The 25256-nt window shown below is 35.7% G+C and overlaps 1 protein-coding gene across 1 annotated transcript in view; it reads right to left on the bottom strand.

Moving 5' to 3' along the window:
- CSMD1 (CUB and Sushi multiple domains 1) overlaps positions 1-25256 on the bottom strand; it is a 1097029-nt gene that overhangs the window by 69929 nt on the left and 1001844 nt on the right. The window contains exons 49-50 of the mRNA XM_085056685.1: positions 18021-18209; positions 8844-9029 (exon numbers count right to left, since the gene is read on the bottom strand). Coding sequence (XP_084912811.1) covers positions 8844-9029; positions 18021-18209 — 375 coding nt within the window. The remainder of the gene's footprint in view (positions 1-8843; positions 9030-18020; positions 18210-25256) is intronic.

Raw genomic sequence — 25256 nt, 5'->3', positions numbered from 1 at the left:
AGCTGGCAAAACAGATAAATAAATACATAAATAAATAAATGCATACATACTCTGTAGACTTCACACTGTCTGAGAGCAACTTTATGTAGTATGAATATGTGATGGAAGAGACTAGTTCAGGCAATCACTGAACGAAAGGGCAAGTGATAGAAGCAAAATTCCTGTAAAAATTTAGATGCTAATGCTAGAATTATACATCTACCTTTTCCAATAGTTATGTTACCCATGGCAAATTTTGGCATCTAGGAAAAACAGAACTGAACACAGCCTGTCTATGAAGATGTGTAAGAATTTATAAAGGAGAAATTATCTGAAGAACTTTCAAATGACAGATTATAATGTTATATTGAGTTGAAATTGTAGAATATTTTCTTAGATTTTTTTTTCAGTATATCTTAGGAAGGATTGCCAGTGTACAATCACTTTGAAACTTAATACTTCTTCACTTTGGCCTCTACAATATTGTCACTACTTAAGAACAGTATCCCAGGTTAATTGAGGACTTCCTACTTCCTAATGTAATTTATTTTGGTATTGATACTAAACAGTGTTTCATAGCCATGGAAATATTATGAACTATCAACCAAGAAACATTTTGCCTTATTTGTTGTTAAATAAAATATGCATCTTGAAGCACTCGATTTAACAGCTTGTCGTAAAAATCATACAGATCTTTCAGAAAACAAAAAACATTCTAAATACAAACTTAATGCCTATCAACTTTAAGATTTTTATCATTCCTCCTTTCAAGCAATAGTTTTATTGGTTCTTTCAAAGACAAAAACGAGCTTCTTATTCAGTCTAGTAGCAAAAATTTCAGTCTTAACCATAGGACATATCTCAAGACAGGCTCAGCTATTTCAGAATATGTAAATAAACTGTGTAGATGTTACCTCTATATACTGAGGTCAGTATGCAATTTATTCTTTCTTTATCTGTAGATACACTTAGATTTGCAAGCACACTTTACAAACAACTATCAAATTCTAATGCATGAAGGTACAATTTCTAATTCAAGATGTTCCTGAATACAGAATATACTTTTAGGCTGTGTTTATGTAATCAACTAAAACTGTAGCTTGAAAAATTTTAATTTTACAGGGACTACTTCTGATTTATTATATTCCTCATCCCTCAAGAAACAAAAAAGTGACTACTGAGAGATGCCTGATTTTGTGCACATGGTTTGTGAATGAGTGCATCAATTTTCTTCTTATGGTCAGCTCTTGAAAATTATGGTCTGGGCACTATCCTCATTTACATAGATGAAATTCTATAAGGGATTATCTCAACTTTCTGCAGATGTGGAGATGTTCTCTTACTTCTCCACGCATTTTTATAGAGAAGTTACGAATAATATTGATTTACATAAAATATAGGTGAGAAAGCATAATTATAATTTGAAATCATGATTGAGATTATCCATTTTAATGACATGACAGTCTCCATACATTGATAATTCTGAAATATATTCTAAAGCAGGGAATTAGTATTGACATATACTTAGCATTAAAAAGAGTGGTTATAAAGCCCAGATAGGCGGATCTGTCGGGTCAATGTGTGGCTCTGAGGCTGGTGTAAGTGGAAAAATTTGGGGTTTGTTGATCATGGGATGATCTACTCAACACCTGCTCTACTGACACCTGATAGGATGCACCTTTATCAGAGGGGGAAAGGAGCTCTAGCACAGCAGCTAGTGGGGCTTGTTGACAGAGCTTTAAAGTAGCTTGGAAGGCAGAAAGGGAAAATATGAGGCTTGGCAGTGATCAGCGATGGTGTGGTGTGCCAAAATTTGAGGAAATGAGCACTAATTAGATCCTTCAACCTGCTTGCCAATGTGTTGGATACAAAGTACCACACCTAAAATGTTTCTACACTACATGAGCAAAACAAGATGAGCTCAAAGTTATGCCCCAGACCCAGAAATCTGATATCACTGACTTAGTTAAACCCAGTGGGATGAGTCTTGTGACTGGAGTGTCCTCTTGGATGGTTACAGGCTCTTTAGGAGGGATAGGCAGGGCAGAATATGCAACAGGTGGTGAGAAGGTGACACTGATACAGTAGAAGAGGTAGAATATATCACAGTTGCCAATGGCACAGTTGAGAGTTTCTGGATAAGCATCAAGGGACAAGCAAATCATGTGGATGTCATTGTGGGAGCCTGCTGTGGACCCACAGCCAGGAAGATGATGCTGATGAATTATTTTATGAGGAAATAAGGGATGCTTCCCAGTCAACTATGAGGAACTAAGGGATGCTTGCCCTTGTCCTTATGGGGGACTTCAACTTGCCAGAAATTATATGGGAGCATCACATAGCTGCTACAACCCAGTCCAGAAGATTCCAAAAAAACCTGGATGGCAACTTTATGGAACAGGTCCTAAAGGAGCTGGATTGGAAAGATGCCCTCCTTGATCTATTGCTTCTCAACAGAGAGGCTCTTATGAGGGAAGTGGAGATGGGTGGCCACTTGGCCACAGTGACCACAAAGCCACTGAGTTTAAAATTTCTGTTGATAGGAGGAAATGTGTCATCAAAACTTCAACTCTGGACATGAGGAAAGCGGAATTCACTCTGCTCAGTGAACTAGTAAGCAAAATCCCCTGGGAAAACATTTTTGCGGTTGCTGGTGTCTGTCAGTCCTGGCCAGTGTTTGAATATTGCCACCCTAAGGGCACAGGAGCAGCCAATTCCCAAATGTTGGAAAACAAGCAGGTGAGGCAAAAGGCCAGCTTGGCTGAATGAGGATTTCATCCTGGAAATAAGGCAAAAAAGGAAGGTGTATGCCCAGTGGAAGCAAGATCACTATCATGGGAAGAATACAGAGATGCTGCTTGCCACTGTAGGGAGAAAATTCGTCCAGTCAAAGCTCAGTTGGAGATGAAGCTGGCCAGAAAGGTGAGGGACAAAAGAAGTTTTTTCAAATATATTAATGGCACAAGTCAATGTAGAAATAACATCAGCCCATTACAGGATGAGAGGATGGTCACCTCACAAACAGGGACAAGGACAAGGCAAAGGTGTTTAACATATTCTTTGCCTCTCTCTTCAACACTGATGACAGACCAAGGGGGTCTCAGTGCCCTGAGCTGAGGACCATGACTACCAGAATAATCAAGTCCCAGTCGACCCCGAAGGTGTGTGCAATCTGCTGCTCCAGCTGGATCCCTACTAATCTATCAGGCCTGATAGGATTCATTCAAGAATCCTCAAAGAGTTGGCTGGTGCCATCGCAAAACCTTTCTCTATGATTTTTGAGAGGTCTTGGGAATCTGGAGAGGTCCCAGATGACTGGAAGCTGGCAAATATTGTCCCAATTTTCAACAATGGCAAAAAGGAGGACCCTGGAAACTACAGACCTGTCAATCTCACTTCAGTGAAAAATTTTGCTCCTTTAGTGCTCTAAAAATCAAAAGTGAGAAATAACCTAAATGGAAAAGCTTATTCTGGGAAGTATTGAAAAACACCTGAAGGTTGCTCACCAAGAGTATCTTGAATATTGTGACTCTGAGTGTAATTATTTTTTTCAAAGAAAAAAAAAAGACAATGTTCATGGTGGAAAAATATCTCAATTACAGAAACTTGCTATTTAGCAATACTTTCTCTTATTATTTTCAAGTGTAATAACATATGATACTTGAAAACCATTCTTCAGCTGATAGTTAACCACAAAAAAGGGAAAGGGCATTTTGGAGTTACTGTTCGGTGAACTTAATGCAATAATCTGACCTATACTTTTCAAATATAAACTTTTGACTAACTTCACTATTAGCTTAAAAGTAAAAGCAACATTAAGGTGAAGTCATGTATTATGTCTCAGAGACTAGTGTGGTTTAAATTCACAAGTATTAGTAAAATTAGAAAACAGTAGGAAACCAAGTAATGCTATACCTTACAGAATCTATGAACAAAGACCTAAGAACAAAATAGGATCACTTGAGCAAATTGATAGCTTCAGTATGCTGATAGAAAACACAGAAGAAAAAAATGTAATTGTTTGTGTTGGTCAATATACTCAAAAAGGAAAGGCTTCAAAACCTTACAACAGACAAAAGAATCAGGTGGTACTCAGTCTGTCAATCCAGTCAGCTATATCAAGCCAATCTGTTATCAGTCTAATATATCTGGACTAATTAAAAATTGCTAAATTAGTGAACTGTTTTACTAGAGTTCATTGAATAAGTACTCCATGTTACATACCAAATGCCGAAAAAACACTTCAAAAATACATATTGACCTCGGGATTTGTTAAAGAAAATGGGTATGATGTTCTGAATGTCTTAGCAAGTAAAAACCACCAGCACATTGTCTACTATGAGTTGGTGATGAACCTTTGACTGTTTATCTTAACGAATTTATTTTTCCATTTATAATACAACTAATGTTTTATTCCAGAAATACTTATGAGTCTTAGTTCTATAACCATATATTGTACAAACATATTGAAAATTATTTAAAAAGCTAACAAAATTTAAAATTATTTTTCAATTAATTTTTAGGAAAAAAGATGTCTGAAGCATCACTGTTACAGCTCAGCATACCATACCTTAAAAAAAAAATCTACAGTGAAATCTGCAATATGCAGGTTATAGAAATGTGCCATTAGCTGTTCCTTACAATACGTGGTATTACATAAATTAGCATAAACCAATGAAGGACCTGATTTAAATCTTTGAATAAGTGTATTAAAGAAATAGTGATAAAGAACAATGAAGTTTTAGGTACTATCTCAGCCAGTTAAAATGTTAGAAGAATGAACCATAAAGTCAATTTTCTAGGTTATGCATCCCCATACTTCTAAGCAAAGGAAAGCAGTAAGAACAAAGGCTAACTAGGGAGACATGGATTTGACAAGTAGACCAATTAGTGGATACAGGCAAACCTTGTGAAGTTCAGCAAGGCCAAGTGCAAGGTCCTGCCCATGGGTCAGGGCAATCCCAAGCACAAGTACAGGCTGGGCAGACAATAGAGAGCAGTCCTGAGGAGAAGGACTTGGGGCATTGGTTGATGAGAAACTTGACATGACTCAGCAATGTGCACTTGCAGTCCAGAAGACCAACCGTATTCTGGCTGCATTGAAAGAAGTATGACCCTTTGGGTGAAGGAGGTGATTTTTTTCTCTACGCGGTTCTTGTCAAGACCCCCCCCCCCGGAATCCTGTGTCGAGCTCTAGGGCCCCCAACAAAAAAAGGATGTGGACCTGTTGGAGTGAGTCCAGAGAAGGCCAGAAATATGATCAATGGGCTGGAGCATGACTGCTATGGTGACAGGCTGAGGGAGTTGGTGTCCTTCAGCCTGGAGAAGAGTAGGCTCCTGGGAGAGCTTAGAGCAGCCATCCAGTACCTAAAGGAGGCTACTGGAGAGCTCAAGAGAGACTTTCCACAAGGGCATGTAGTGATAGGAAAAGAAGTAGTGGTTTCAAATTTAAAGAGAGTGAGTTTAGATTAGAAATTACAAACAAATTCTTCACTATGAGGGTAGTGAAGCACTGGAACATGTTTCCTAGAGAAGCTGGGGATGCCCCATTCCTGCCAGTGTTCAAAGCCAGGTTAGATGAGGCTCTAAGCAATCTGGTCCAGTGGAAGGTATTCCTGTCCATGACAGGGGGGTTGGAATGGGAATCTTTAATGTTCCTTCCAACCCCAACCATTCTGTGATTCTACGATTCTATGAAACAGCAATACAGATACACATCTCTTCCCTTCATCATGTTCTAGGCATCTCAATGCAGAATAACTGAAGCAAGATATTTGTCATTCAGTTAAGCTTTCTTAATAGAGATCTGTTGCTTGGTATTTTCTGTAATTAAATTCAATAGCCTAATATCCATGATCCATCTGTGTCTTGCTGTATGACCATCACGAATCATATTTTTCATGCTTCAAATCTGATATAAGTACTTTTAATTAAAAGAAAGGAGTTTCAAACATCTGCCTCAGGCATTATATTATCAGAAGTACTTTGCAAAACAAACTGCCCTGATTTCAACGTTCATTTTAATAGACATGGGAATTAAATGAACTAATTTATTTACCATTTACCTTTCTGTGCTGTGTTTGCCTCTCATCAAGTTAGAGATGTTTCTATTTCTGGAGACTAAATATATCTATCCTTACAGCAGCAATACTGAAAAAACAGTTTGTTATGCAGATTGTCTAAGCTTTTCTGCACTTTGCAAGTAAGAAATCTTGGGTAAATCATGTCTGCCTCTGAATAGCAATCCATTCTGAAAATATTGACTTTAAATTGTCATGTACATCACTAGCACTTTAATTTAGCACTTCTGGATTTAGAAGTAAAGGGATTTCTTTTCAAACTGAATAAATTTTTAGAAAAGAGAAGACAAAGAAGAGAAGAAAGTGTTATATATTTTGTTAGGTTATTATAAATACCAAACAAAACTTTTTAATGTTGAACATAGTGCTAAATGTTAATAATTAAGCTTTGTTTTAAAGGGTAGTAATTGTCTGGTAAAGTTTGACCATTTCAATAATTCAAGGTTTTTTGTTCTTTTTTTGTTTGTTTTTTTCACTGTAGAGACAGTGTTATAAATTCAGTGTATCTAATCCCCAGATAGTTTATCTGGCCTCTTCCCTCAAAAAATACCAGAACAAAACAACAAAACTGTTGGCATTTTTGCTGATTAATCATTCAAGCTATGTGCTTTGTACATGGTCAGTTTTTCTGAGAATGAAGCTCACTTCAATTCACTGGAGCACTGCCTTCCCTCTGCACACGGCTCTAAATTCAGATCATGTCTGTGTGATCACAGCTGGTTTTGAATAATCCTCTTTATGCACTCTGTGGAATTGTTGTGTACAGTTTTAGGCACTACCCTTCAAGAAAGGTGAAGATCATTTGGAGATTGTCCAGAGGACAATAACGAGAATCACTGGTTCTAAAGGAGGAAGGAGGAGTGAAAACGAATCACAGCAAGTTAGTTATCTCTACGGAAAAGGTGACTGAGTGCTCTGGATTCAGGAGTCAAGGTGCTGGCAGGTGTGGGCGAGCAGCTCCAGGGGTGGCCTTTGTCAGACCAAGCTGCTGGGCACAGTTGGTTCCAAAGGACCCAACGCAGAGCACAGCTGAGCTCTGCAGCCATGATGGTGGCACCTCTGGGAAAATGTGCTTAGGAAACTCTGCATGGACAGAGAAAGAGTGAACAAAAAAGAGTGAGAAACAGCAGAGAGAACACCACGGTCACATGAGAAAGTAGGTGTTCCAGACATTAGAGTTGGTGTTTTGATGCAGCCCAATGGAGGGGACCATGCCAGAGCAGATATCCATACTGCAGCCCACACTGGAGCAGGTGGATATTGTTTCTTGAAGAAGCCGCAGCTGATGGAGGACCCACACTAGAGTAAGTTTATCTTGAAGGACAACAGCTCATGAAGAAGACCCATGCTGGAGTAGAGGAAAAGTGCAAGGAGGAAGGAGAAGCTGAGATAAACCTTTAATAAGCTCACCACAACTCCCATTCCTTATCCCCCAACCCTGTTTGGAGTAAGGAAAAGTCAAGTAACAGAATGAAGGTGACCCTGGAAACAGAGGGAGGAAAGTGTTGTTTTGATCGTTTTTAAGCTTTATTTTCTGAAACTTATCTGACCCTATTTTAATTGGCAATACATTAAATTAACTTTCCCCAGCTGAATCCTGTCTCTATCCTTATCTTCACCTATGAGATTTTTCATCCTATTTTTTCCTGGCTGGTTGAAAAGGAAAAGGGAGTGATCAGCTGGGTGAGAGTATGACTGCTCGCCAAGGATATCCCACCACACTGAAAAAACAACAGTTTTCAAATACGTTAAGAAGAATAAAATTAAAAAGTAACTTCTGTTTGTCCACTGTGGATACAAAATGAATCCATGCCTTTACACTGCAGGAAAACAACTTCAGGTTATATAAATACTATGAAAAACTGAAAGGCGGGGGAAAGTAAATTATTGAAACAGAGTATTCAGGAGTGTCTTCAAGATTAGGTTGGATGACCATCTGCCAAGGATGCTAGTAAATTCTCCTGCACTTTCAAAAATATTTTCTAACAATTGTTTGCTGCCAATTAATAAATGAAAACCCTTTCATGATTATGTATAACTCCCCAATTCTTGTAGGTGCCTCATATTACTATTTCTTTAAAAATTAGTTGAATTTTACTTATTTGAAAAATTAAAGTGCTTATCAAATTCAGAATCTGGAAAGCACGTACAGACGCTGTTGATTAGATCCAGATTCTAAATTAACTCTCAAAAAATTTACGCATAGTATTACAGCATTTGTTATTTTGAGATTATGTCCTAATCAGGATATCAACTCATGTTGAAGTCAGGCTCAGTTAATTATTGCTTTGATGCAGGACACAGACAAGCAGTGACAGCCCAATGCAAATGAGACGCCATGCCACATAACAGAGGAGTTTGCACTACATTGGTTTGTTCTGATAGGAGGTGGAAATGAAGACTGAAGGACTCTTATCCATCATAATTATCTACACTAATATTTTAAGAAATATTTTTTGCTTTATTACTTTAGAAGCTATATTAAAAACCCACAATTGGTGATTGTAACTCACCATGGAGAAGAGCATATTATTCATTATAAGAAAATATACAAGAAATTTAATTATCTAATGATTTTAATTCAGATGTTCTGAAGAAGATAAACAAGGATTTTTTAATTGAACAAATTCAAAGGCCTCTCCTACTTTACTACATGCTAAACGATGGTATATTCCTAAATGGCCACTTCCGGACATATGTATACATAAAACCTAAACAACAGCAGTGAAGATTTTCCTGAGAAAGTTCACGGGAAATATTCTTGAGAAACACATGCCCACTTACATTTGCAAACAGGTGGCCTCCCTTTGTTGCTCCATAATCCATCTTCTTGACACACTGCTGTTGCTTGTTGACTAGATTCTAGCTTGAAGCCCTCATTACATTCATATATCAATCTACTGCCCAAAGTGAATTCATTACCTATAACTGAACCATTCCCAGGGGAGTCAGGAATGCCACAAGATACAGCTGAAAAGAAAGGAAAGAAAAATATGAAGAATTGGAATTTTATCATATATATCTTTAAAATATTGCCCCACCACTGAATTAAGAAACATAGATTAGTAATTTTGACATAACTCATTCATAACAATTGAAATTAATTTTCCATCATATTTGCAACATTCCAGTAAATGTAATAGCATTTAAAACACTGACAAAAACTGAGAAATGCATCTAATATAGACAAACATTTTATAAATAATTATTTAGTTTAATACAATCACTGTAGAGAGAGAATTTTCAACACAGGCTAAAGGCAATAATTTATTTGCTAGAGAAAAAAATCAAGAAAGTGTCTGAAGTGATTTGGTCCAAGAAGCAACAAACTGAAAAACTCTTAAATGCTTTCTAGCAGTGTGCTTCATTCTCAGGGTTTCTTTCAATCCTGTGCTACTCCAATGTGGTTTGTCCATATACTTCATATTTGTTTGTTCTATGCATTTAAAACAGTGTTATTCAATAATTCAATTTAACATTTCTTGTCTGATGAGAAAAGCATCCAAATATATGACTAGACAGGGAAGAGTTCCTCGTAAGGACACTATGCAGATATTTAAATCCTTATTTCCATATTTGACTAATTCATTTCAGAATATTAAATACTATGTGAATCCAGGATCCAGGCTTATTAATTTTTCATATCAAGAAGGAAATTATTTATTGTATTATTTTCACTTTTTTGTCTCTTTCTGAATTTAAATCCAAATGAACAATTTTTCTTTCAAGATCATGAAGTTTAATTTGCTGTCAACTTAGTGAAGTTTGAATAGCATCTAGGGTGCTTTTTTTGGCTTATTTATTAATTTATATAGCCAGAGTTCATTTAAAAGTATCTCATAATATACAACTTTAGAGCAGAGTATAATTATAAAAATGTCTATTTCAGTCACTTTTAGGAAAGGTCTCCCAGTCAAGATTGCCTTCTGTCATCTGACTTCTCAGGTCCCTTGCTTTTGATAATAAAAAAAGGCAACTCTTCAGCATTTAAAAAAAAAAAATCTTTTAATGCCATGTTTTATTTTAAAGTAGCTATTCATGTACAGGTATTAAAACTCTAGGTCTTTTAATAAGTCACTAAAGTTGGTAAAGATTTTGTGTTTGCCCCATGGCTCTTCTGAAGGGAAAGTCGTAATATTATCTTCTCTGAAAGGATGTTACTTTCTGCAAAATGGCAACTTGGAGCAGACTACCTATCAAATTTTTACAACTAATCTATTTAATGCGTTCATGTAAACCAATATGTGTATGTGTCTACAGAATCATAAACTACTCTGAGTTTGGTATCCAGTTAACTGCTCTTCAGTAAATACACTGAATAAGACTCAGCTTTGAAGCTTTCATTTTTAAATATTTAGCAATAAAAAGTGAAGCTTTACAAATGAAATATTTTTTCTCTACATACATATGGTAAGAAGCAATTCAATATTTTAAGATTTTAAAATAAAAATAAATATATTTGAAAAGAAGAAATCACACCCTTTGTCTGAAATCTGTTTCAGAGGTGAAGTTTTTTTGGGGTTTTTTTGGTTTTTTTTAAATCTACTTTTATCACCATTTACCCAATTCAATGTAAACTATAAATTTCAGAACACATCATCATGTTACCATAAACACAGCTCTCAAATTTGTTTGCAGTGCTCCCAAGTTGTCACATTGGATGCATTTAAATTTAAATTAAATACAACACACTTTGAATATGATTATAATGAGGAGGGAGATATAACCATTATTAAATGATGAATGATTAGTTAATTTCTGTTGTTCCTTCCACATGGAATTTGTCGTATTGTTAACAGAAGCAGAACTATAGGAATGTTCCAAAGTAAGCTGCATCCTTTGTAACACAACTTCTTGGCACATTTTATATCCTAACCCAAACTTCTCTTATCAAAATTGAGTATTTCACCATCAGTGGGTAGAGGCTGAGCTTCCTGCCAATGGAAGGAGCAGTAGTGAGACAGAAAAGGTAGAGAGAAGTCATAAGGAAGGGGTTCTGGAGGTCCACTTTTGTTGCTCTCAACCGTGTTAGAGAAAGTGGAGAAGGGGAAGGATAAAAGCAAGTTCTGCAGCTTCTGGGAGCAGGTCTTCATATTAGAAGTCATTCTCCACAAGATGATCACAGCAGGAGTGGTAGTTTTTCAGGTCTCGTTCACTGTACTCAAAACAGTCAGCATAGCTGTATCTGGTTAAATGCTCTATCTACCCTAAAGATCAGTTTAATCCTTTACCTACAACTCAAACCAATGCTGAATTTGGGTCAGTTAAGCAATACTTGCAAAAGGTTTGTTTGCACGCTGAATTGCAGAAAGTTAAATTTGCACTCTAAAACACCATAAAAATACCACCGCATTTCAAGTCATGGTTACTGTGAAAGGCTTGAGTGCTCCCAATATCTTGCACTATGTCTCCATCCATCCTAACAAGCCTTACAGTTCTCTCCTGTCTTGTGACAATGTGTCTGAATGCTTTTGGCTAAGATTTAATTTATTGTCAATGTTTTCAGGTCTCCTTTCTGATATCAAAAAAACATGTTCATGTTACGTGTGCATACACTTAATTGTATAAAATCAAAATTCAAAACTAGGAGTCTATCCACCCATCCCATATATGTGCCCATTTATATATACAAGTGGACCTTATTTTATTTCCCTCTAAGTACTCAAAATATGAATTAACTTCAAATACCTTAGTGGAACAAGAAGATTTTATTATGCCATTTGAAAACAAAACAAAACCAAACCAAACAAAAACAAAAAAACAAACCAAAAAAAAAAAACCAAAAAACCAAACCAAACACACCAACCTAGGTCTGTTTAGTTCATGTTAGAAGCTAATAATTCTGTCAGCATTTGTTCTTCACCTTTAGCAATAACCTTTCTAGAGACTCACTGAAAAGTTCAAGATTGTGTAGCTCTTATGTGCAAGTTATTTTAAGGAATAAAAGATGCACAATGCCTGGTCACACACAGGAGGGCCTCTCAGTTATGTCAGGTCTGATGCAATGTCCAGTATGCTAAAGCACTCCAAAATCTTTACTTACCTGTCACACTTCAGCACTTTCATTCTCAGTGTGTACCTCAGCCCTCACTGCATCCCTTCTTTCCTCATGGTTTGCCAAATCTTGTACTGCTACACTGTCAGGCTTTTCTCTCTGCTGCTTTAGCTACTTATCATGAAAGCAGTTTGGGCATTCTGGCACTGTCCCAGTTACAGTTTTATCTGTCTATTTGTTGTATGCTTCTCTCCCAGAAATGAGGATTGGAAAGAAGTATGCCTATTGCTACTATTGAATTGCTACTAAATCTATTGAAGCTGCTAATGGTTCTTAGAACAGCAGTGTTCAAACAAAATGTATCAGCACGGACAGTTTTGCCAAATAGCAAGTACTCTGACATTTAAAGCAAAGTAAGCTACACCAAATTGACTGAAATGGCATATTGTCTTTGGACAGTGGAAACAATGACACCACTATGCCACAACCAAGTATTTTGAAGCTCTCAGCTTCCTACATGATTGTTAAACAATTAAGAATGGTGTGAGAAAATCTTCTGACTTGAGGAACTGTCAGCACGCTTCTTAAGTCAATGATTAGATAACACTGACAGGTTCCAGCTGGGAGATACGCATTCAGAGTGTTAAAAATAGAAGTCAACCTCAATTGTACCTATTATCTTGCACAGCAGAAAAATACACCTCTTCCAAGAAGAATACAAGTGGAAAAGGCTTTTAGTACCTAAAAACTGAGATGTAGTTTTAATTGCTCTTTCATGTTCCACATGCCATACTTGTATTTCTTTCTTATCAAAGCCAGTAAATATAAAGTGTATGGCAATCCTTTAAAGTATCTACACACCTGTATTCCAGTAAGATACTTATATATTATTTGTCTTTAAAGCATGCAATTTCATTGCATATAGAAACAAAGCTGGAGAGTGCATTACAGACATTGAATTTATTTTCATAGGTGGGAAAATCCCTAAAGTTAATCCACACGCATTTATAGTTCAGTGACCTGTTTCTGGCATTGAATGTAGTGTTGAAAAAAGCATTCAGATACCCTAAAATTAAAGTTAGAAACACAGAAGTCCCTAAAAGCAGGATTGAAAACAAAAAACATGCTGAGTGGCTCATGTGTATGATATCCAGTTGGAAACATCAGAGAGAACAATGACAATTCTCAGACTTGGATAAATACAGAAATAAGAAAGAAAGTGAAAACAGGGTTGTGGGTATAAAGGAACTGTTATGAGCGGTCATCTACTCTATTCTTCTACCACAAGTCAAAATTATACTTGACCAATGTTGATCGAATTTGTTTCTGGAAGAATTCTAATGATGAAAATTTCACATTCCCCCCAGGAAATCTATTCCAGTATTTCACTAGCCCCTCTGAGAAAATAATAACAAAATTAATAAAAACCTGTCTTAGGATCTTGTTAGCTGTAATTATTCTATCTAGAAAAAACATAGATTAATTATTTCATTCGTCTTTGGAACTACTTTTAACATATTAGATTGTTACCAGGCTTCCCCTTGAATTCCTGTTTTTGTTTTTTTTTTTTTTAGTCTAGAGTAATATACTTATTGTTTTATATTCTGAAATATGATCATTGGTTTATAAGAGGAAGCAGGGATTTGGTATTTTTAATTTCCTACTTAACTCACATTTTTATTTTAAGACTGTGTGCTGAGGGACATTTTTGCATAGTAACACTCACTAAAAAGCTAAAAGGCCCAACTTTAATTCCAGGCTCAAAACCACAGAACAGCTAATTTTATGAGGAAGTAGTTTGGTGGTCTCAGAGTCATAGGTCTTGTGCAAACCGTAAATGTGTATTTTCAAGCCCATTCTCCCAGGGCAGACATGGAACAAGGTCATGGTCCTGGAAGAACCTTTTTTCAGTACAGCAAAAAGCACAAAGATCTCGAGCTCCACAATGTACATCTATGCACTTCGAGCACAGAGGCATCCATAATAACAGTACCTGGAACCAATATTTTAAGCAGGAATCAATATTTTAAGCTGTTGGCATCAGCTATATTTTTATCATGACTCTGTCATAGATATTGAACCTTTCCAAGTACTTACAATCCAGATGAAAACTTCCTTAAAGTAGGTACCTCCAGTTTTCTTTCACAAACCCAGTAGGGGGTAATTTAAATGGTGAAGAGCAGCCAAGGGTGTTTCAAGGCTCTTTAAAATTATTTTTAGCTCTTTTAAGAATGAATGGGAGAAATCAGGAAGAAGAAAGTCAAGAGCTGAGTCCTGTATTCAAAGAATACATGGGATAAACAGGGGCATTTGCTCATGCCTGCCAGAGGAATGCAGCCACTCTTACACCCTAGCTGGTACCATGTGTCAGTCTCCAGACTGATGCAACCCAGAGCTGCTGAGCCAAAGTGACTCTGACAACTTGCTTTCAGTTTTTCATTCTAACTGCTCTTCTTGCAAGGCTTTTCTTATATTTGTTCTTATCACCTCTTCATCCCCAAGCCTCGGTCTTCTTTTCCTGCTCTCTCCCAGCATGGCAATGTATACATGAGCTAATCAGTGGCTCATGTGACATATGTCATTGTCAGTATCATTACTGGGGCTATACTATTGCCTCCCAGAAGCTACTTACTGTTCTTATGTAAAAATTGTTATTTTCTCTCCATATCTATTTTGAATGTAGCATGACTCATGTTTCTCTTTTCACTTCACAAATGAAATGAAAGCAATAACAGTAAGTTCTAATTTCCTAGATAGGAGTCAAGTTCTTTATACAGCATTCAGGACATTATTACAAACATTTGCATTTGAGAAGACTAGAATTGAAAATCTTTTCTGACCCTATCAGATTAACTCATATTAGATGTGTTCATATTCAAATCAGATGTTACTGTAATAGATATGCAAAAAATAATTCCCATTTTTGATAATATGATCAAACTTGATTTCAAAAATTAATTCTGACACTTTCAAGTTATTAATTACAAATGTAACCCTGCAGGACTGGTTTTACAGAAACTTCTGAACTAATAAAAGGTATTTTTATTTAGGAAGATCCTACAATGAAATCCATGAGCTGGGCCAAATGTGTAATCTTAAATAATTTTCACAGAGAAAGCATTTTGATTACAGGTACTAAACAAATTTTGAAATATTAACTCAATTTCCGAGTTTTTTGAACAATATATGCCTCATTCAGACATACAAGTTGGAATAATTGTGCCAGTGTTGTAAAGTGATATATTAAAATGAAAAATCTTACATTTATAAGAAATTTATATTAAAGATTAAACAACCAACCTTGCAAATATTTTTTCTCCTGCTGTTTACAGATAAATTGCCATATACATTTATGAAATTATAAATACAGCTTAAAATTCAAGAAAAAAATATTTGTGAACATGCTAGATTGCTAAAATTTCAAAGGTCCTTTTTGCACATAGTGATAAAATAAGGGCAGACACAGCGTCTGAAGTATTTTACGATTTTTTTGAGTCTGCTTAAGTTCTGTTCAGAATCTATTACTTTCTGAGACTCTTTCACCCCTGGTCATCCAATACCAAGTTCTGGGATGTTACGTCAAGTCCTGCACACATCTATACATTTTTTCTCCTCCATTCTGTGAATTATTCCATTCTGTCCTTAAAAGTGTGGAATTTTTTCTTAAATTGTTGAAATAACTTTTTTCTCCATTCACACACCTCATTAAGTTTGGACATAATTTTCAAGGTTAGAATGGAAATCTGAAACACTTTCTCAGTCATTGGTATAAAAGTGTGAACATAAAATATAAAAAGTAGAAATGTAAAATAAAACACTTAACATTAGACTGTTCTAAAAAACAAAAGGAGAAACTATGAAAAAAAATGACACTATTTTTTTACGAATTCCTAAGTGATGCATCTTATTTTCATCGCACAGAACTCTGCTATTTGATTGAACAATAGTAGAAGTAGCAGTAGCACATTAATATTTTCTGGATAGATAAGCAGGAGACAGATAAAGGATATATTTGCACAGAATTACTGACAGCTGAGGAATCACAAGATCTTAAATTCTGGACAAAAATACAACACAGGCCTCCTACAGGTTATGGCCTCAACTCCCCCAGTCTAACAAGTACATACAGAAATACTGTCTCTATCCTCACATGCTTGAAGTACCTGAACTCCTAATTAAGATGTAAAAATTTCAGTACCTTTTGGAAAGACACCTGCCAGCTAGCCAGCAAAATAGCTCCCACAGTTTCAGCGACAGTATTGACCACATCAAATGCAACAGATGGGGCTTGACTTTACTTTTCCCATTATCTAGAGTTACCTGAGATTCTTACGCCTTCAAGACATCCTGCAAGCCTAGTGCATACAACATAGGAGTTTTCACGTCTCTGTATTAGCCGATGGAAGACAGGTAAAACACCTCAGGGCACTGCACATGACAATAGACTGCCATGTTTAGCAAATGATTCCAAACTTTATCTCACATACAGATGTTAAAACTTCATTTTAATCTGGGGCAGAATTGTATCCTCCACTTTGCTGATCCCAAGATACAAGCCTCTTCTTCATTGCAGGTTCTTTGGTTCAAAGAGTCTGAACTTTCAGTTTTGATGCAAGCACCAGAAACTGCATCTAAAATGCAGTTCATTTAAGTCCAAAAGCAGCATTTGTCCCTACACTTACCTCACATCCAGACCACACACACATTCTCCCATGATTTAGTGACCTTTGGAAAGATCAAACAGAATCACATGCCATATCAAATCATATATGGCATGTATGTGGCATTGTACCATACAACATGATGGCATAAGAGATTAGAAGAAGACAACCTGGATTCTAAAAGCACAGATACACAGGTCATGCTTGTGGCAAGCTGACAGTCTGAGCTTCTCCCTGGACTGGTAGGGGTGTAGCCACATGACTCTCCTTGGCATGAAAATGCTCATCCAGAAGAAATATTTAGTTACCAAATCACTCTATAAATAGGAACCCTATTCCTTTAAGTTCTTCAACTGTAGCCAAATTTCTACAAAATAGAACTTCTGTCTTATGGTCTTTTTAGAAATATCTAAACCATCACTGATGGAACATCAAGCAAAATACATTTCTTGAAGAAGACATGAAAAACTGATCTTGTTCATGTCTTACGAAGTTAAGAACAAGTAAATGCAATTTTTAATCAAATGTTCTTAAAGTACGAATACTAGTATTGTTTCATTCTATAAATAAGGCAGACTAGTAGTGGACACAAATAAAAACATATTAGAATGGGCCAAATATGATATGGGCAGAAATCACAGCCTTCATTCTCTTCTCCAAGTCCCTGATATTATCATAAAATAGCTTGGGTTGGAAGGGACATTAAAAACCATCTGGTTGCAAATCCCTGTCACAAGCAGGGACAGCTTCCGCTAGATGAGGTTGCTTAGGGACCCATCCAACCCAGCCTTGAACACTTCCAGGGATGGGGCATGTACATTTGACAAACAGTAACTACTCTTAACAAGGGCAGCAAGCTAAAGTAGATTCTGGTTCAGCTTCAGGGTATTTATATACTTATAAAAGAAGAAGAAAGATAAGCAGTTAAAAATTATGTCTGTAAAGCACTGGTTATACAGTGATTTTCTAAAATAGAAAAGGAATTCCTTACAATTATTGAATTTTATAAAATATTCTGTAATACAGTATCATGACCTGTGATCTGCTTATAGGTATGTATACTACTAAAGAAAAAAGTACTGAAAATATATTTTTCATTTGGTCTGTATTTGACTGCATGAATAGTTCTTAATACTTCAGCTTTGTACACATGAAATACACAAGTCAATATGTACTTGGATCAGCTCATGATGTCAGTGTCTCTCTCAGCATACAGCAGTATTGACAATGCTGTATCTTTTTTTTGTGCAACAGCCTTTGCAATGAAATTACAGAAGCCTACTCAAGAAGAAAGCATTATCTTACCGTGGCAGATTGGCACAGGAGAATCCCACTGGTACATGCCATTTTGGTGGCGCCTGCACGTCGCATTATTGTGACCAATCATTCTATACCCAGGTTTGCAATAATAGCGAACTTTACTTCCAGCGGGACCACCTGTTTTATTTACAATTCCACCATTCCTCAAGGTAGGGTTTAAGCTGCAATAAGGAGCTAAACACCAAAGAATGGATATGATTAAGAACAAATAAAATGCACTTAATGTACAAAATTCAGATTATTTATGACATGTACAAAACTTGAATACCACTAAAATTAATATTGAAACTCTTACAGTACTTTTGGAATCTTCAGTGAAGACTAAGACTACATAAGCAGAAACATCCTGAAGTTCAAAACAAAATTTATAATCACAAACCAGTTGATATTACTGCATATAAGGAAGCTACAATCATGAAGCATATAGATTGTTCAGCATGTTCGCTCACAGTACTCTACTTTCAATCTGATAACTTTATAAATACAAAATTATTCTTAGAGCTACACAATGTACAAAACTAATTATGAATAAATTAAGAAAAAATTCACTGCACTTAAACATCTAAGTCAAAGTTTAAACATTTTGTCAAATATTTAAAAAATTTATGTGACAAATAGCAACACTGCATCATCAGATACATCTTTTTCAGACTAAAATGCAGTTAATTTTTTTGTGTATGTTCTCTCAAAGATATTACTCGGCAAATGAAATGAATGTAACAACTGAGTGCAACTTCTTAAGTGTTGAATTTACAACAGATCTGAAGTTAGATATAATGCACTTGTCTGAGTTTTGAAATGAAAGGAAACCTTGCTAAACTTCAGTCACTACTCTACTAGTATTTTTTGCAGAGAGGTTTTCATGAGTATAGTCTTTGAGGACTTGTGACATGTAAATGGAATTTTTTAGACATGTTCTGAGTAAGAAAAAAAACACATGTTTTTTGTGTCAAAAAGTGAGTAATAAAGACCATTTTTTTAAACAAGGGCTGTAGTATCTGTCTGTAAGGATGGAACAGAGGTACCTGAACTGGACCAAAATCAAGCAAAAGTACAGTATAGTTTGACACAATATGTGGAGTTGTAACACAAATCTGTTTGTAGAATGCAATAATTTATCAGTGGATAAAAGCAATATGAAATAATTACCTGGACTTCACATTGATGTGTAAGTCACTGCATATTTGAAGTAGGTATGCACCATGTTAACCTTACATAGATTATCTTTTCAGGAGCAGCATGGCAAGACCATGGCTTGCTGAAAATAAACCTGACTGAACATCCACCCCTGAAATAAGCCTATGAACATCCTTCACAAGGAAGACACTGTTGAGCTCCACTGATAATGAAATCTCAATACGAAGGACACTGAACGGCAACTACTGTTAGAATACTCCCTCCAGCACACTGAAATGCGTCTGATGTATACTGTGATGTTCATATTATCTTCCAATTACAATTATCCAGAAGTCGTTTTGTTTTGATTTTTTTCACAAGTGCATAATTACAGGTTTTGGTATAAAGCTTTCAATATCTAGCTCTATTTTTTATTTTTATTATGTATTTTTTCGCCTTAAGGTGCACCTACGGTATCAGTTACCACATAAAGAAGGACGTTTTTGTTCATTGACAGAGATTATGTAGTTGATTATATTCTGAACAGAAACACTTCCTTTAGATGTCTAGATTTAGAAGCCAAAAATCGAAGTCAATATATCTAAAAAATAACACCCAAAATAATCAGTTAAGTCCAACATTAAAAATGCTGGAAAATGTTGTCATCTGTTGGAATTATATTATATCATTCCCAATTAAGCAACATTATTTCTACTTGAAATGTTATTTCTATACATTGTTTCACTTGGGGATTATTTAAAAAAACCCCAAACTAAATCATAGAGGAAAAAATTAAAACCAGAATGAAAATCAATGATCCAAGATGGTCCAGTAAAACAATTGTCTGGGGCCATGTTCCGTGTCCTTTATAAGTATGGTGATACTCACGGGCATACCTAATTAAATTATATTAATTATCAAATTACTCTTTAAATTTAAAAGGGGGCCTGACATTTAAAGAAATACAATAAACATGGCTTTAATTTTCCTTTCAACATATTGAAGAATAAATATTATTTTTACTGCAAAACAAGCAGGTTAAGACCTCTAAAATCAGCTCCAGTTGATTAACCTCTTAAGCATTATTTAATTTTAAATATCCTAGATCTTAAGAATAGCAGGTGAGTCATAAATAAAATATGCAATTCAGACAAAAACTCCAAATTTATTACATCAGTACTGCAATTCTGGACAGAAAATATTTGTCTGTAGCCCAGTAACACTGCACAGCAATTCTAACCGTACTGTTTTCCTGTATAGAAGCTTTCATTTATTCTTTTTTTTGTTTTCTCTTATAACCATTTAATATGGACTAGTAATTCTTTTATTAAACTGCTAACGTTCAGTTATTCTAACATTAAATTCTTGGCTAGACATAAAAGCATAAGGTTTTTTTGCCCATAACAAGATTTTTAGCATAACGTGTTGAACTTTGTGTTCTGATTGCCAGGGTATTTATTGCTATGTTTTAGCTGTGGTAAATGACAACAATAAGTATATATGAACATCCAGAGAGAGCAGCTTTAAAATGGCATGACATTCAGGCTGCTGAATTACACAGAATTATGTCAAAATACTGAAAATTTCCTTGGGAGCCGCAGGGGAAATCTATCAGTCATAATTGTTACTTATGGTGTAACAATTAACAATGCCTGCCCAAAAGCATGATTTAAGGTCTCCAGTGAATCAAATGGAGTTCAGAAAAAAGCCAAGAAAAAAAAATCTTTTGAACTAAGAAACTGGTAGCAGAAAACAAGGAGGAAGACAAAACAGTAGTACCACTCACAATTTACTTAAACATCCCTTTGAAAATAATTCCTAAAGTTTATTGTTTCAGATCTTCTACAGAAAACTGTATCCTCCTTTTCCAGATACCTTGATGATTCCTGTATATTTGCTGCTTTCAACTATCTCTTCAACCTATTCTTACTAATGCTTACTTTTCTGGACAACCCAAGGTGAGTGAGTGGCAGCAGCTGCATGGACCTGGAGGAAATAGAGGAGACCTGGGAACCAAGATGTCTTGGTAAAGCTTTGTGGTCATCTGCCACTGTGAAAGTTAAAGACGGATGTTCAGGTGGGAATATAAAATTATGAGATGAGTTTGACAGGGTAAGGAGGTTATAACTGGAGAAAAAAGAGAAAGAATATTTGACATGAAGGTGCTGATTAAAGAGCCATGGGGAAGAATAGCCACGACAGATTGTGCAGAGATGAGAAATAGGAAGGGAGGGATTGGAGGCTAGGAGTAAGTGATGAAAAGGAGAGAAAGAGAAGGACTTGGTCAGCTATTAGAAGTGGCACCAAAAGGACTGGTGTGTCAGAGACTGTGTTCAGAGTAAAACATGATTCAGGGAAAGAAACTGGAAAGAAAAATTTAAAAAATCAAATGACATTGACTAGTGGGAGACAAAGAAAGATCAGGGACAGACGAAAGGAAGGAGCAGGATAAATTAGGGGAGACATTGTAAAGAGGAAGCAAGGGAAATTAAGATGGGAAGCTAGATGGGAAAAAAGGTAGATAAAAGCTGGATCAAGAAAAATCTTGTGTTTTCTACCACTAAAAGTAGACTGGGATTTGTAGGGAGAGGTGGGAAAAGGGTGGAGCTCAGAAAGAAAGGATGGGGAGCACAACTAGACTGTCTTGACAGGTATTTTGACCAGAATGAGTATAAGGTTTGGGACACAAAAAGTATGGTGAATGAGACTGTATGAAGTGAAATGGATTTCTGGAAGTATAACCAATAGTTCATCAGGTAGCAGTACAGAAAAGATCCCACTTATCAGAAAAGAGCTGTGCTCCCAAACTTTGGAGTACCAAACTTTACAGTTTCGTCACTGTTAGTAGTGTCTCTGAAGCCCATAATTTGCATGTTGTGATGTAAATCATATATATTTGGATAACTTATGCTTAAAACAGTTAACATACCTCAGATCCACCTTCCACTCTCACAGAGATGCTTATTAATGACATTTTAAAGTAGCAGCAGTAGGCTTGTAGTAAGTCAGAAGCCAGCAAAAAGGTTAGAGGCAAACAGTGCCTGTAGTCCTCATCCATACATAAATCCTACTAAAATTATAGTATTTTGTGCCACCAAGGCAGCATAATATATATAGAAAAGACTGATTCTCAAAACAATGCATTATGTCTAAGCTATAGATAGCATGAAAAGAAGAAAAGCATTTTAAGCAAATTATCAAAAAATTCTGAAGATGGATTTTTATTTTACAACTCTGAAAAGTGCACTTGATACAGTAAATGAACATTGATAAGCCTACATATAATTCCCTTCTTAATCTGTATCTTTTTGCCATTTTTAATCTGTTCTTTAAACTGAACTGCCTTCAGAGCCCAGGATGAAGCACACACAACTTCTAGGATCAGGAACTGACATATTGATAGAAGAACCACACACAAAGCAATGAATAAATGTCTGAAGACCTGAAGTATAAGCAAATGTTTGAAGAATGTCAGGCTAAAAACTACAGCCTTTGTTAGCTGAGTGAAAATTTTGACCTTAAGCAGAAATCCATACAGTGAACTCATAAAATATTGCAGCCCTGTGTCAAGGACCACTGTGATAAAATGCTGGTTTTCTCCCCTCCAGTTTCTGAAAAGGGAATCTGTCCTGGAATCTCATGAGGCTTAGCTGAAGTAGGTGTAATGACACAGGAGTGCTCTCATCTAGGAATGACAGTGATTTACCACAAAATGTGACAAACTTCTGTGACTGTTCTGTGACCAAAGTAACTTTACAGTTATAGATTTAATTTACTTTTCCAAGTGACATATCACCCACATTCTTTCAAGACCTCTTAGATAACAGTGTATTTTGCAAGGCAACATACTGAACATTTTCAGCTCACTTATAATCAAAACACTCAGCTTACTTAACATCAGAGTATTTGTAATTTGCAACTGAATACCAACAGGATAATAGCTGCCAGCTAAATCACATATCACTAGACAATGGATGTGTGGACAGCGACACAGGTAAACACTGATCTTGCATTTGCAGGACCACACTCTTCCTTTAACAAAGCCTATTCTCTTAACAGCTGGAACATTTAAACATTTATGCTGGGGGGGGGGATTGCTGTTTGAGACACTCTGTCTCAGGGAAATTCAATTAAATTACTCCCAATTAAAAATTAAAAATATTTTAACCTCAGTGTCCAACAACACCCCCCCCTCCGATGATTTTGTGGAACTCAGTCTCTACAGTGAATAATATGACATTTTACCAAAGAACTTATTTTAGCAAAGGTCTTGATTTCCCAGCAGTATTTTTGATCAGTAGTTAAAAAACTAAAATGAAGAAGATATTTTAAGTATTCACAGAAACAGTACTATGCTTGAAATTATAAATAAACAAAAAGCTTTCCTTCAAATCCCACACTGCTTTGTTTAGCTTGCATCCTACATTTTATGTTGAGAGATAAAAAGTCACAGCTTAGTATACTTATATCTTATAACTTTCCCTTTTGGATACTTAATTGTTGTCATCATCATATTACTGGGGAATCTTACATCTTTGTGCTGCTATTCTTTAAATATCTTAAAATATCTAATGTGATAGAGGGTTACTGTCATACTCACTTTACAGATAAGAAATTGGACACTGGCTTAAGTACTTAGGTATGGTCACACAAGAAAACTAAATATACCTTTTCTTATTACTAAACGATTTACTTAATTTTTCCATGGATATGGACCATCTATTCCATATGTTACTTTTCACTTTATAATATACAGGATCAAAATGGAGAATACTCAACCCAGCAACAAAAAAAGGATCAGGCTGTCATTCTTTTTCATTGCATTTTATGCAAAAGAATTTTTTTTTTTTTGCAAATTATCTTATTCTTTTCATATTGTTTATTTGTTAGATTTAAAAATCTAACAAATAAACAATATGAAAAGAATAAGATAATTTGCAAAGGCCTATTCCCTCTTTTGTGATATAATTGTGAATATCTCCCCCTTCAAAAACTAAATATCTGACTAAATAACCTGCTATTTATATGACAACTGTTCTTACTGGTGGTTCAACATTTATAAATCATATTGCACATTTTTCTTGATTCACAGTACTGTATAAACCTCCACTGCAACCTTCCTGCTGAAGTTACTACAGCGAATCACAACCTAAGAGTTTACAAATCAGAGAAGAAACAATTATACAGTCTTATGAATTTCTTCACACAGTTCCTTTGTCACTTGTAACCATCTACTGGAAAATGTAAAGAAAAACCAATCAATATTCTTTTATTTTAAACTGAAATAGAGTAGGAACATCGTTTAACATGTCCAAAGCTTAAAAATTATGTGAAATGAATGGTGAAGAATTAGGCTTCTTGCAATAACATATGAGGCTGAAAGAGCATAAAAAGGTGTTCTGGGTTGACCCTGGCTGAATGCTGATGTACACCAAACCCACTGAATCACCTCCTTTCTCAGCCAGACGGGAGAGAAAATATAACAGAAGGCTTGTGGGCTGAGATAGGGACAGGGAGAGATCACTGAGCTGTTAATGTCATGGGAAAAACAGACTTGTCTTGGGGAAATTAATTTAATTTTTTACCAACCAAAATCAGAGTGCCCCGATAACTAAAAAAAAAAAAAATCATATGCCTCTTCTTAGTTATGCTTTTACCCTAGCTTGCTTGGGTAGGAATGTGCATTCAGGGTCATAAATTACTGAGGAATGCTATGCAGATACTCCATAGATTAAGAAAGAGATCATTTAATATAAAGATGTTAGTGCAGTTAGGAAATGTATAATTTAAACTAAAATCTATGCTAGTGCTTCTATAAGATGTGAAAGCCCTTAAAAGAATACCCATCTGCTATAATGCTACAGCTTCTTCCTACTGAGATTTAGCACATGATAGTAAACATACTAATAATACTTAAAAAACAACTTACACAATTAAGATTGTATGCTGAAGAAAATATTAGGCAGTCCCACGCAAGCTTCTAGCATTTTTTAACAGTGAATAAAATTCATATCTACAAATGAAATCTAGCTGTGACAAACCCACAATTTACAAAATTTTGTGCACATGCATAGCTGGAGAAGAAGGGAAGGGTTATGGGAGGGC

The sequence above is a fragment of the Lichenostomus cassidix genome, chromosome 3 (assembly GCF_008360975.1).
Source record: "Lichenostomus cassidix isolate B80296 chromosome 3, HeHo_3.0, whole genome shotgun sequence".
NCBI classification, from domain to species: Eukaryota; Metazoa; Chordata; class Aves; order Passeriformes; family Meliphagidae; genus Lichenostomus; species Lichenostomus cassidix.
Note: the sequence above shows the minus strand (reverse complement) of the source record. Positions and strands in the feature narration are given on the sequence as shown.